This window comes from Lycium barbarum, chromosome 12 (genome assembly GCF_019175385.1).
Source record: "Lycium barbarum isolate Lr01 chromosome 12, ASM1917538v2, whole genome shotgun sequence".
Classification (NCBI taxonomy): domain Eukaryota; kingdom Viridiplantae; phylum Streptophyta; class Magnoliopsida; order Solanales; family Solanaceae; genus Lycium; species Lycium barbarum.
In genome coordinates this window covers 94,534,236-94,549,314 of record NC_083348.1, presented here as the reverse complement: position 1 = coordinate 94,549,314, position 15,079 = coordinate 94,534,236, and the positions used below count along the sequence as shown (strand labels likewise).

The following is a 15,079-nucleotide window of genomic DNA, read 5'->3' as shown; positions in this document are numbered from 1 at the left end:
CTTTGATCGGTCTAAAGTGTGAAAAATTAAAGGCTAGCTATGTATGTATTATTGGAGAAGATATCAGAAGCTATGCAACACAATGAGGAAATGAAGAAGGGTCTAACAAAATCAATGTTGATGTTATTGACTGAATGGAAGAGTTTTGAAGGGGATTTCGACTTGACCACCAAGAGTTTGAGACAATGCTTCGATGAACTCGAGTCCAAGGACAAGCACCTGGCTTCTGTTCAAGAATCAGTTGTCGAGAGTGGTAAGGAAATATACTTGATTAAGGAAACTGTTGAGCAGAGAAGGAAAGAAGTTGAGGAAAAAATGGAGGAATTTTGTGCATTCCGTGATAGAGAAATCAGGGATTTGGAATGGAAGTGGAAAGACTTTACTTTGGCCAAAATGGGGTTTGATGAAACTGTGAAATTGAGAGAGGAGAAACAGAATGACCAAGAGAAGAGGGGGGAACTAATTTTGGGGGAAATTGAATTGGGGCGAAAGCAGCTGGAAAATAGGTTTAGCTAGATTATTGTGAAGGAAAAGAAGTTAGAGGAGCGCTCCAAAGAGTTGAATAAAGTTCTCAGTTGGATTCGGGAAGAATCAGATTCTTTTCATTTGAGAGAAAGAAAGTTTGCGGCACAAGTGGAAGAATTTCAAATGAAGGTAAAGCTTTTTAACTCGATGGAGAAGGAACTTGAAAGTAAAGAAAGGAGCTTGCATTCTGCGAGGAAAGAACTTATTGTAAAGGAAGATTCTTTGGCTACGGTTAAAAGAGAGTTAACAGTAAACGAGACTAACTTAGACTCTTTGAAAAAGGAACTTGAAAGTAAACAAAGGAGCTTGGATTCTTTGAGAAATGAACTTATTGTAAAGGAAGAGTCTTTGGCCACGGTGAAAAGAGAGTTAAGAGTAAATGAGACTAACTTAGACTCTTTGAAGAAGGAACTTAGAGAAAAGGAACATAACCTGGACTCCGTTCTAAAGGAACTTAGGGAGAAGGAAACTAACTTCCATTCAGTGAAGAATGAACTCGAAGGGAAGGTAACTCACTTGGGATCTCAACTTACAATCAAGGAAGACTACCTATCAACAATGAAGAAGGAACTTGAGCTCAAGGACAAGAGTCTGGGTACAGTTAAGAGGAAACTTGAACTACAGGTGCAGCAATTAAATTCATTCGAGGAGAGAGTCGAATTAACGGAAGCAGAGTGCGATTCTGTTAAGGAAGCATATAGGCAGCGCTTTGAAGAACTTGATTCTAGGGAGAAGATGGTGGAACAGCTTATGGTGGAAAGTGAATCCAAGCGTGAGCAGCTTGAGAGCCTTGGGAAGTCTATTGAGAAAAGATTCAGGGAGATTAGCATGAAGGAAGAGAACTTTGGGAACTGCCAGGTCCCAAAAAAGGTTCAGAGTTCGATTCCCGAAAAATCAGATGCCCTTGATGAACAAGTGGAAGTAGTTCAAATTAAGGAAAAGATCTTGGAATCAAGGGAGAAGGAACTTAAAACTGAACAAAGGTGCTCGGATTCTTGGAAGAAAGAACATATTCACCATATTCGCTGAAAAAAACTACATGGAAGGCTAAGGAAGCAGTCACTAACGGTCAGTCGCAAGCTGAAACAAGCAAGGAAAGAGTGAAGCAAATGGCAAGGAAGGAGAAATGACCTGTGGGTCACGATGATGATCTTGTTTAGAAGTTGTTGTGTAGTTTATGACATTTAATATTAGGTGGTTATTTTGGATAGTATCATGTGATGTAAATCCAAACAATTTCTTTTGCTGCCAATCAAAGAGTAGGTATTTTGTGGTTGGCTTAACCTCCTGAAGGTTAAACTACTTTTGTGATAATTTGTGTTAACGTAGTTTGAAGCCCTGTTTGTTAAGTTTTGAACTAAATACATCTGGTGCAGCTGCTATGGAGATTGATTCATTTTCTGGAAATTGGGAATTGTTGCACTGATTTGAAATTGAAATGTCATTTGGTTTGTTTTCTGTTTCATTTTTGTTCCCTGTTGGAGATACATCACGTATGCAGCTTCTCTTTTGTTTAGCTCCTGCTGGAGTATTTTGGTGTTGTGGTATGGGTCTTTTTGGTTCTTTCAAGCTTGATTGTCAAGTAGCATTTACTATTTGCTGCATATTGGTAATTGCATACTTTTGCACAGCTGCTATGTTCTTGGCTGCTGCAGCTGATTTTGCACAGCTGCTATGTTTTTCTTGGCTGCTAAAATTAAATTTTGCTAAGCAGCTATTTTATCTTTGCACAGAACCAACTGATGTAAATTTATGTGTTTTCTTTCTTGAAAAGAGCATGCTAGCTCATTGTTGTAGATTGTTCCATTCAATCTGATTTTATAAGGGAAAAAAATTGACATCCAGCCTCTATGGCGATTGCTATTTCTTTTTTCTTGCGCCAAGTTCCGTCTGTAAATCTGACTCTTTGAAAGTTCTGCGTCTATTGATTTTTCATGCAATCATTTGTACCTATTCTGATTGTGCATTGATTTGGTTCGGTGCTTCTATTGCTGAAAAAGATTATCAGAAAAATGGAGTTTTTGAAAAGAAAAAGAAATCCAGTTTATCATTTAGATGAAAAATATTGGTGCTTCTATTGCTCTTTCCCTTGAGTTCTATTTGAATTCTTTTCTCCTCTTGCTTGGTTTGTTGGAAAATATCACATGAATGTATTTGTAGTTGAGATTTTCTTTCCAATTTCTAAATTTCTCAGTTTTTGAGTATTTCTCTTTTTGGATTTTCACATGCATGTTAGTAACTGCATTTTTTTTTTGTTTGGCACGCTGATGCAGTGAGGGTGTTTGAGGGTATGCCTAAATCAATTAATGTTTTTTTACTTCTCTTATTTTTCGCTGTTCTCTTAGAGTTTTGTTTTTCTCTGATGTAAATTATTGGATTAGTTATCCTGAATTTTTATTCCAATCAAATATGGGATAAGGAGGCACTAAAATTTTATCCCGAGATTGTAGCCTTATTTTATCCCACCTTGAGGGTGGAATAACTAATCCCGAGATAACTCATCCTGGGATTAGTTATCCCGGGATAAGTTGTTTCCCAACCAAACGAATATTACTTTTGCGGCTAAGAATATTGATGTCTCACGTAAAACAGCCCTCTCAAGGGACAACCAAATAACCAACTTTAGCTATTGGTTTAAAGACTTAGTAGATTATTTGGTCTTGCAAAGATGCTGAGAACACAATAAGCAAATTTTCTATCTATGGCTATAGAAATCTCATCTATACAGTTGAATGGAATGTACCTAAATTGTCACAAGTTCTATTTCTGGCATAAATTTGCTTTGAAAACCAAATGTTTTTTTTTTTTCACGTTGTCTAGTGCATTATTCTTCTGTGTAGGTCACTGTTTTTAGAGTTAGTCGTGCAATCTTTGTTTGTCATTGCACTTTCTTTATCTATTATCACAATCTTATTTCTTTCTTAACCCGCAGGAGGTACCACTTTTTACTCTGATTTATGTTTTCCACTAGCAGGAGGTACCTGCCTTTTGCTACTTGAAAAGGAAATCTTTTTGCATTATCGGATGAATGCCCGATCCCCTTCACAATTTTGTTTCTCCTGTAAATTAATCCAGTGAACTTCTAAATGAAAAAAAGAATGCATTATTTTTAAGAATGACTTGATACAGGCCATAACAACATTTTGTGGCGGTGGTGGTTGATCATTAAGGGAGGATGAACTACAGAGGAAGAGTATACTAGTTATGACAGGTTTTGTCTGCCTCAATGTTCCAGATTTAGAGATTAAAGAGTGTGCCACCTTCTTTTAGTAAATATTTACATCTATAAAGTTTTGATGTTTCATCTTTAGATTGGTAGTTGCAAACATTTTATCAAGAAAAAAAAATGAAATGTTAGTATTTTGTTCTTCACCAAGAAAAAGAAAAAAAAAAAGAAATGTTAGTATTTTGATGGCCTCTCTATAGTCTTCTTATGTCTGAAAAAATGGTGGTATTTTCATTATGTGAGCGTTCCTTTTACTTTATTATCACATGCGAGTTCCAATGTTGACTTGCATAACTAGGCCGAGAACTTTTTTCCGCCGCTGCCACTGCAACAAGAACAAAGACACAGATATACATCATTTTCCTGCAATTATAACTATGAAAAGGCAGAATTTATGCTCTGATGGATACCTCGGTGCCGCAAAAGTATAATAACTTTAAATGTGATACATAGCTCCAGATATGAACACAAAACAATATTCACGCATCCATACCATCATGGATAGTGAGTGGAACCTAATTAGTAATTTGTTGTTCAGAGAAAAATAAGATGATTGCTCAAGGAACCTTTCTTGTTATATGGTACAGGCAAAAATACATAAAACCCGTCTAAATAAAATTTAGTTATAGCAAAAGTTAGCAGTATAATGTAGCTCTTAAAAGCCAAAAGTTATCATAACGAACTACGTGTGTTAGGAAATGAAGTGTGAACAAGATCTTCAATATCCTTCAAAAACTTGCAACAGCATAACGTATGAATCAATATTCTATAAGCTACGCAAATGGCTAAAAAAAAGTTATCGGCGAGAGTTGTAGTCATATGTTGACTACATCTGCCACCAACCCCGTGTACAAATTTTCCAGCATCACTTGCTAGCTGTAGTGCCAGACTACAAATCATCTTCAAATTTTCTACAAATTCTTTCATCAGCATTGTCTTGAATCGCCCATTACTACTCTATAAATTGAGGCATAAACTTTCACTACTTCATCACTTCACTTCCACTATTTTAATAATTCTCTCTGTTTCCATAAATCAGTGTTCTCAAAAAAACTTTTAGAAAATGACTAAGGTTGGTTCTTTTCTCGCGGTGATGTTGGTGTTGGTCCTGGTTTGTAATCAATTGGGTGCTAGCGAGGCAGCGACTTGCAACGCCTCGCAGCTGAGCCCCTGCTTGGGTGCGATCCGAGGTGGGAGCGCACCAACACAGGCTTGTTGCTCTAGCCTGAGGGCCCAGCAATCTTGCCTTTGTGGATACATGAAGGATCCTAACATGAAGCAATATGTTAGCTCTCCTAATGCTAGGAAAGTTGCTAGCTCCTGCGGAGTAAGCATTCCCAGTTGTTAGGTCTCTTAATTATGTATAACAACATTTTACTTGTTATATAGGTCTTATCTATGGGAAATAAGACTTTACTGGCACCTATAGCCTATTAAATAAAAACGGTTGTAGACCTATAAAGATTTGATGTTTCATCTTAGATTTGCTTTTGCGAACATTTTCTCTTGCAATATGAAATGTTAGTATTTTGATGGCCTCTCTATTGTCTTATTATGACTGAGAAAATGGGGGTATTTTCATTATGTGATTGTTCCTTTTACTTTATTATCACATGCCCCAGACTGCCACTGCAACATGAGCAAAGACCGATATATATCATTTTTCTGCAACTGTAACTATGAAAAGGCAGAATTTATGCTCTGATGGATACCTAGGTGCGGCAAAAGTATCATAACGTTAAATGTGAGACATAGCTCCAGATGTGAACACAAAACAATATTCACTCATCCATACCAGCATGGATAGTGAGAGTGGAACCTAAACAATGTTTTGCTGTTCAGACAGAAAAAAGATGATTGCTGGAAAAACTTTTTTTGCAATGTGGTACACGTAAAAATACATAAAATCCGTCTAAATACAATTGTGTTATAGCGAAAGTCAGCAGTATAATGTAGCTCGTAAAAGCCAAAAGTTATCATAAAGAACTATGTGTGTTTAGCTATTACAAGGCCATATTGGACAGGTACTTTTTAATCATATTGGACAGGTACTTTTTTAATCCTTTCTTTGGTTGATCTGAAGGATTGAATATGAAAGTAAGGTTAATTACAGAAAGTAAGAAATATAAAAAATATCTCTGAAATAACGGCTATGCTCGCCAAAGTAAGGGCAAAGCAAATTAACTTTTATAATAGGACTCTTCTTTTTCTTATTTGAAGCTGTCCATAGATTTGCAATATTATAGTGTATATGTTAAATATTCAAAGCTCTTCTAGCCTAACATAAACACTTCTAGATAATAAATCTTCAAAGTTTCTTTATGATACCAATTCTTGTTAACACATAACCTTGCCAGCATCCTGTTGCAACTGTTGTAACTCTATCACAGAGGAATGAGAAATGATAAGGCTTCATGCTACTACTGGAAATGGTCATGTGCCCAGAAACCAACTTGTTTAATTTAAGTAAACTCAAAAAAAAAAACACATGCTCCTTTATCTCTTTTTAACTTATTTTCTGTGAATCCTTTCATATTGTTAAATTTTGTCTTAAGAGACTTTATAATCGGTACTCATACTCTTATATCACTGATCTCTCTCACACCATGCCTTTATTAACGCCCCATTTTATTTACTTGTACGTACTATAGTCATTTGGCTACAAGAATTCCCAGTTTGGCTACTCTTAGCTTGGTTGCATTGCTCTTTTTTCAATAAGTTTGAAGACTTTAGGTAGCAATTTGACTTGCTAAGATATCTTCGTGGATATGGTAAAAATGACTTTTAATTTAACTGAAATAATGATTGTATTTGCATTTTATTTTATTATACCATTTTAGCTCATATGGGTATTTCAGTTGCTTTCAGATAACTGGTACAAGCAAGCATGTATAAAATAAGTATGGTACGTTTAAATAACTAGTTTTTGGACCCACGTTAATCACTTCAAACTTTTTTATTGAAGAAGGGGAAGTATATAATATTATATTATAATGATTTAAAAAAATGCAAGCTCAAATTTAAACGAATGGTGAGTCTATTCCATCAAACTTGATTATTCCTCATAAAATGATGAGGTATCGTTTGACTTGCGGAATTTAATAACTAAATGGTACGATGTATGTGCAATAAGATCAATTTTTTTTTTTTTTAAAAAAAAAAAAAAGGTCAAATTTGCCTATTTTCAATAAAGAGCAATTGAAATTTCACGATGGTATTTTGGAGTTCAATTTTTTCAATTGAAATATTAGGAGACTGTCCTCAAATTTTACTTTTGCAGTTGAAATGCAAGAAACTATGTTAGCTACTATAAGCAATTACTCCAATTTGGAATATGTGTTAGAAGAAATAATCCCTCCGGTCCATAATAAATGTTCTCTTAGCCTTTTTATTTTGGTCTAAAAGTGTCCATTTACATAATCAAGAAGGTATTAAATATTTTTTTCCCCCAAATTTATATCTATTTAGATAAGTATGTTTCTATGTAATCAAGAAATTTTATTTTTTTCTGTGAACTGCATAAAAACAGCCAACCAATTAAATCATCCAGCCAACGTTTTCATGTTTTTCTTTTTTGGAATTTATCTCTATTACAGACAAAGAAATCACCCTTCTTGCAATAGGAGCACTGATAATTACAATTACAAAATTAAACCTTCAAGATATAACATATACTTTCTCATTATAAAGAAAATAAAAGAGATATCAATTCTCTCTTTGCATAAAGTAGAAACAACTATAAAAATGCAATAAGAATATTACTAAAACTAAATATTACATACTAGCTTGGATAATGAAATATGCGTCTAAACTTTCCTGTACAATATAATGGTATATAAAAATTGTGGTTAAAACAAATTTTTGTTGGAAAACCTGATAGCTCTTCTTCTAGACTCCAACAACTCTAGGTACTTCTCAACCTCTCCAAATCTTGCTTATTCTACAAAAATAAAGAAGATGAACATTGATAGATTAAACTGATGCCATAGCCCGTAAAAATAGCGAGTAAGAATTGAGGAATCATTTCATTTTATAGCTGTTTTCTGATTTTCATTCTTTGAACCTTTCCTTTCATATATTTATTACTCCTACTTAATTAGTCACATTTAATTGCTCAATGCAACTCTTCCAATTTTCCTACTCCCTCCGGATAAAAAAAAGAGTCCACTTAGCCATTTGCACACCCTTAAAAAAATACTAACTTCAAGACAAAAATAGGTAATTTGACTAAATTACCCTAATTAGATAGACACTGGCATTTGATCATATAACACTTAATAGGGGCAAATATGGAAAAACAAGGTTAATTCTTTCTTGATTTGCTAAGTGGACTTTTTTTTTATCCAAGAAAAAAAGGCTAAGTGAACTCTTTTTTTTATCTGGTATAATTATGTATAGCAATGAAAAGGCTAGCACGTAATGTTAAATTATAAAGGGGTGCATTTATTGCTGCTCCAGTGCTCCAGAACGTGAGGTGGAATATGAAAATGAGCCGAAAAATCACTTTTCACTATCACCGCATTTAAGGTCGCATTATGTACATTAATTGGCTTTTCAAGTGTATAAAAAGATGTCCCTTTTGTTGTAAGGTAGTGTAATGAACAATGATCAATTGTTTTCTCATTCTGCAATGAACTTTTACCTCATCCATTACAACTCTTGATTGGCCTCATAACTGTTTGATTAAGAAACGTTTCTTTAGTAATTGAATGAGAAAAACTTGAGGAAAAAAACACCCAAAAAAGGAGATAAATAGATATGTAATATTTAATTAGATGTTTTATTACTACATCTTTACTTAGTGCAAGGGCAAAATTGTAATCCAACTTTGAAGATAAAAGCTTCTCACTTGTAATAATATATGATGATGAGTATGATGATTAGAATGTTTTTATTTCTAGACCTATTTTATGCAGGCAGCTTGATCCTCAAGTAAGCATTATGTTTAATTTAACAAGCTTGTTGCCTTGTGCCACATCCCATATGCCAGTTAAGCGGCATAATGGATTGTAAGTTTAACTAATTATGAGATACAGGGATCACTAACTCTTTTTACCTGAGTCAGAACGGAGATGAGATACACTTAGATAGTTCCACTACAACAGATATAGTCTTCTTTAATCTTTGGAGTTTGTTAATTCTCTTAAGAGTTCCCTATTGCTCTTCCAAAGTGATTGCGTTGCTTCTCATTTACTTATTTTTTTTTATTTATTTTTTTTGTCTAAACTTCACTGTTTGGGGAAACAAATAGAACGAATTCTTCAAGGCTGCCACAATGCTAATGTTGCATGTTGAATAATTCGTTAGTGATATTGTTATCTAAATGAACTGTTGATTTTGTACTAATTACTTAAGTTGAAATTAAAGGATGATCCTTATCATTCTTTTGGCAAAGTTGAATTTGAATTGGTTGGGCATGTTGTGTGAGGAATGAAATGACAGATAAAAATTTTGTTGAGTCGCAAATTTGCAATGGAGATAGCTTGGACTGCGGCGTTCGTCTACATGCAATGACCGTCTCTTTACTCTTTGGAGGCTGGAGCACTAACTTCTGTTAGAATCTTATCTTGCTCTGCTAATTAAGGCAAATTCTGCCTCATTTTTTTTTTTTTTTTTTTGTTTGGGGATGTTAATGTCACGACCCCAACTGGAGGGCCGCGACGGGCACCCAAGACCCTACTTGGCTGAGTGTCATAGTACCATTCTATTTATAAGTCACACCTTTTTGTGAACCTTTAAATTATGAAATGACGCTTCCGTCAAGTAAAACACGAAAAAAAAAAAATATAACTCGTTCATCATGTCACAGACTTCTCCCTTATCGTTTAGTCAAAGAAAACCTTTAGCCACAATAAAATCTTTAAAACAATGCATATGAACACGTTGACCTATGTGGCCGCCTTACACAACTGTCGACATCTCGACGCACTATTCACAGGACACTGTCTGCAAAGTCTCTAACATGAACCAAGATACCATAACATAGGTCGAGACAGGGCCCCGACGTACCCACAATGCATATGACACACATATATACATATGTACTCTGACTCGGCAATACTCCGAATAGAAATGGAGTTCACCATTCTAGCTGATAGCCCGGGAACATCCTATGGCAAGTGTCTTCTACTCAACTGTCTGCACCTATGTGGCATGAAACACAGCGTCCCTAGGCAAAGGGACATCAATACGAATGATGTACCGAGTATGTAAGGCAGAAATGAAACAACATATCAAGATTCAAAGGATAAGAAGAATGTAGGAGTCAACTTGTACCTGTGACTGTAGCTAAGAACCATGAATATGCATAATGTACTTTTGAAAACATGTATATATGTATATGCACCTTTATCCATTCGCTCCTTCGAGCTTCGCCCCGTCGGGCAGCATATCATAATGGCCCCATCGGGCAGCCCCTTAGGGCATCTCAATCATCATATACCACCTGATCAGGTGGTTTGCGTATATAACGCCATAGCCCTTTCCCCTTCCCTGTAAAATCATGTAACTCCATTCGGAGCAACTTTTAGTTCAAATGAGAACTTCTTCCCCTTTTTAATTTGTCTCCTTCGAGACTTAAAAATCAAATATGAAATGCATATGAATAAAGAAACCTCATGAATGTCCTGTTGACACCTAATTTTGGCTCGACGTGCTTAAAATTAACGTTTTGGGGGGCCCTGATTCGTTAAAGAGCACGAAATACATTTTTTACACATTTTTACATTTTTCAACAATTTATTGATGATTATCATTATTTTAGGAATTTTCTCAAATTCATTGTCATTTTTCAAGAATCATTATTTTGCACATGTACAGCGTAATACTACCATTTTTTGTGTAATTAATAATTGTTTCTTAATTTTATAGCAATACATTTTCATATCATAGACATTAATGTTTATATTTTATACTTGCGTTATTATTTATACATGTATTAATTAATTATATTTTAGTACAGCACAACAGTGCAATTATATCTTAGTAAATCATTTTTTATTTCTTTACAACACATTACAAAAATCAATCACATTTTTTATTCACATTTTTTTTAATTTTATATTAATACTCTCATTTTTATATGTATATTAGCTATATTTTAATACTGTCGATCAATACATAAAAATCGGAAGAGTTTATCACAAATAAAGCTAATTCAGCTATGTTTAATTTATCTTGTACAAATTATCATGATTATACCACATTACTCCCCAAAATGGGGAGACATGTTCCTAAATTTTGGCCCCCTTTTAAATTACTTTTAACTAAATTTTTTTGTTTTTCCTAAAATTCTTTGTTTTTCTCTCTGTACACACACGTGAAGTCCAAATAGTTTGGCATCATTTTTTCTTTTCTGCGGGGTCCACATGTTTTTAACTTTTCCCCAAATCTCACATGATTTTCTTTAAATTTTGAGCAGATTAAAAAATGCTCACTTCTCTCCTCCTTTTTCCACCTTTTCCCTTCCGTGTCTCTTTCTCATTTTTTTATAAAAGGGCCGATCCCCCCCCCCCCCCCCCCCCCTCTTTTTTTTTTTCCAGATTTTTATTCCTTGCTCGCGGGCCCCACATATTTTCTTCTTTTTGATTTTCACCACTTTTTGTCCACGGTTTCAGCATATTTTCTACTTTTGACCTTTTCTTATTTTCCCTCAATTCATGAGATTTTATTTCTTATTTTATACACTTTTGAATCTCTACTTGACATTTTTTTATTCACTTTATTGTTCTTATTAATTTACTCTTAGACATTTTTTTTGAATTGTGAAAACACCTGCATATAATGGAGGTAAGGGACCTCACACTTTTTCCTCTCCTTCCTCCCTCACACACGCTATCACACACAGACACACTGATTTTTCAGATTTTTTGCTTCTCCCTCTCCACCCACAACCCCCCATTTCATCTCCCTCTCTCTCAAACATTGCTCCATCTCCACAACACCAATAACCAAACGACCCCCCCCCCCCCAAAACAGCCCTTTTTTTTTTCTTGTTCACTGCTCCGGCGAGGAGCTTTATGCTCCGGTGAACCGGAGCAGCCAGCCGCGAACAACTACCATGAAACACTCAACTCCGCCTGTTTCTTGCTTCGGATCTGATCGGAAAATGCCATTAAAACCAATATATTGGGCTTTGTTTTTCTATCATTTTAATTCTTGTTTTACTCTAAATATTTTGATTATTTCTCCCGCATATTATTTTCGAGACAGATTTGTTATGCTTTTTTTTATTAATTTTTTTTTTTTTTGGCTTTGTTGTGTTGCTTTTAAAATTACTCTTGAATTGTTAGGTTGATTCTACTTCTACTGCTGTTTTATTGTTGTCTCTATTTTGGTGATACTCCATTGCTGGTTTCGTTAATCTTGTCGTTGTTATTACCTTAGTTCATTTTTTTTTTTTTGGCCAGCTATGCTCGTTGTGTCCTTTTTTGTGTGTTTTGCTGTTGCTTAACTTTTGTTTTACTCCTTGGATTGATTTTCCTTCCTTTGGCTACTGCACGTTGTTACTATCAATATTCGGACTGATTTTACATTTTTTTTAAAAATAAATATTGGCTTTATGCCCGTAAAAAAAGACTTTTAGCGGCCAATGCTACTGTTATCTTTTTATCGCATTTAGTTAAATTCATTTGGGCGAATACTAAACCCAAATGGCCGATGAAGAAATTTCCGTCGATTTCCAAGGCCTTCCATGTACAAAGACGGATTTTTATTTTACGTTTATTTATTATTTTTTAATTCATCCGATAATTATTTATTTTCTTACTAACATTTTTTATTAAGTCTCATGCAGGTATCTGAAGTTATTTTTTGGAAGATGACACTCAAAGAAGTTCAAATAGCTTCTTAAATTCTTTGTTTATATATATATATATATATATATATATATATATTTTTTTTTTTTTTTTTTTTTTTTTTTTTTTTACATTCTTAAATTATGCAAGCATAAACTATAGTGAAACTTTACTTTTTAGGGTGTAGGCTAGTGGTATTTATTTATGATCTGCTTAGGTGATTTAAATTTTATGTGTTTTAGATAAATTAATATTAGACAGTTATTATTTTTGTAGTTAATATTCTGATAGTTATCATGTTTCGCTAGAGTTTTAATTCAATAGCTTAGCACACTTAAGTGAATAAATAGGGTGATTTGCCTCAATATTTAGGCTTTAGAATGTACTCTCATAATTAATTGATTAGGCGTACATACTTAACTAGTTAAATTAGTTAACTCACTTCGAGCGCAAAATAATTTCATGTCCATTTTCTTTTTATACCTTTGTCACATACCCAAGTTTCTAAGTTGCACATAACCTTTTTTTTTAAAAAAAGTAATTATTATATCACATATGTAAAAAATACATATTGCACGATTATTTATGTGAATAGTCATATTAGTTATTCTTTAGTCTAAATTCTACTAATTTTTGTAAGTAATAATCAAGCCTTTTTACACATCCCTCGAATAGTTAAATTGGTCCAGCCGGGAACCACATTTGTGGATTCTGAAGGATGTCTAACACCTTCCCTTCGGAATAATTTGAACCCTTACCTAGAATCTCACTTATTTTCGTAGACCATGTTAAGCTGCATATATTAATAATTTATAGGTACCCTAGTATACCTTAAATGCTAGGTGGCGACTCTTTACATAATTAATTATTTCAGAGCTCCATAAGTTGTGCTTTGTTTAGCCTTGGTAAAAATAAGGTGCAACATGTCCCCTTCGGGATTTAGACACCATTACGGAAACATACGACCTATGGATGCCCCTTCGGGACTTAAGAAGTCAAGGAACAATCATAAAAGGGCTACAGGAACATCAAAGACTGAAGTACTCCTTGTGCTTCTAAGAGCAGAGTAATATGGAAGCTCGCTTACTCTTTTGTTTGTTCATATTTTAGGATCATGCCAAAATGAAAGAAAGGATAGCCTTAACATACCTGAAAGCTCGCTTCTCGACTTTCCAACCTATCTCATGTCTTGAAATCTACATATAAAACCATTCATATTATTGTTAGTCTTATCGTCATACGCTTGTCTTAAGCCTTCAATTTAAATCCTTTTAGAATCTGCCGAAATTCGGGCAGCATCTCCCCTGTTTATATCCCTACCCCGAAATCACAATACCAGCAACCAACAACAACGATAACAACACTAACATCAACAACATCATTATCAATACATACTCCATTCCATCCCAAAACTTCTTTTCATAATCAATCCATAACAACAACTTCATACAACCCCATATACACTCGTATATGACAATTCCTTAACATCATTATTATCCCTCATAACAATATTATGCTCAAAACATACTAATAATTATAACTCAAGTAAATTCACAACTCAAAATATCATCAAATGCATATTTGAACTTTGCCTCCAACTTTCTTCTCCTCAAATCTTAACATAATTACCAACCAAACTCATAAACATGAAACTAATATGAAATCTTACCTCAAAATTCGAGAACACTTCAATTCCATGGTTTCTCCACCTTAAAAATACTCACCCAAATATCTTCAACAAGAGGAGACAAGTATAGACCTCATTTGGAAACCCTTAACCACTTTAATCTTCACTTTGATACTTGGTTTAGGCTTGGAAATATGTTGGAATATGTTTGGAGAAGTTTCTAGGACTTCCTAGCTCTTGGGGATATGCTAAAAATGAAATAAAAATGACCAAAATTGTCATATAGACTTGTAGGAATATTCACGTATGTTGTGGAAGTTGGAGGAAGGTTCTAGAGGATGGGAAGGTTTGGGGACGTTTTGGATATTGGACGAATGTTATGGAAGGTTCTAGAGAGGTGTGGAGGTGAGAAATGGTGAAAAATTGATAAACAATGATGAGTTAGAAGGGTATTCATAGGTGTGTGGGTCGGGTTAGGCTCCATTGGGCCGAATTAGTGGGCCTTAAGTGAGTTTCTAGAGAATTCGCATAGATTCGCAGGTTCTGGCAGTCCGTCTTAAAACGCCCATAACTCCCTACTCCGATGCCGTATTGACGAACGGTTTGTTGCGTTGGAAACTAAATTCGACGAACTTCATTTTAGGCTTTTGAAACACCTCAAAACTCTTGATATACTGGGATATATACCCCTCTAAATTTGACCCAAAATTTCTGTCCAAAATTTTGCCAAATTTTTCCAAATTTTCAACAAACTTATTTTCTTCGATTTGCTTGATCCCGGAACCTTTAGACACTTACTTAACACTTGTTAAAAGTATTCCTTAACCTTATAAGGGTCGCACAACCTCTCCGGGCTTACGTTAATTTAATTATGACACAATCGACGCGGAAATTCACGGGGTGTAA

At 34.5% G+C, this 15,079-nt stretch overlaps 1 protein-coding gene and 1 long non-coding RNA gene across 2 annotated transcripts; one reads left to right on the top strand and one right to left on the bottom strand.

The window, feature by feature from the left end:
* Positions 1-672: 672 nt before the first annotated feature.
* Positions 673-1,951, top strand: LOC132624675 (uncharacterized). Its single transcript, XM_060339418.1, has 2 exons — positions 673-1,508; positions 1,855-1,951. Exons 1-2 carry the CDS (start codon positions 673-675, stop codon positions 1,949-1,951), a joined length of 933 nt encoding a protein of 310 aa, XP_060195401.1.
* A 10,790-nt stretch (positions 1,952-12,741) lies between these two features.
* On the bottom strand, positions 12,742-14,535 carry LOC132623181 (uncharacterized). Its single transcript, XR_009576150.1, has 2 exons — positions 14,216-14,535; positions 12,742-13,742 (listed from the first exon to the last, which is right to left on the bottom strand). It is a non-coding gene; the product is annotated as an uncharacterized LOC132623181 (long non-coding RNA).
* Between the last annotated feature and the right edge of the window lie 544 nt (positions 14,536-15,079).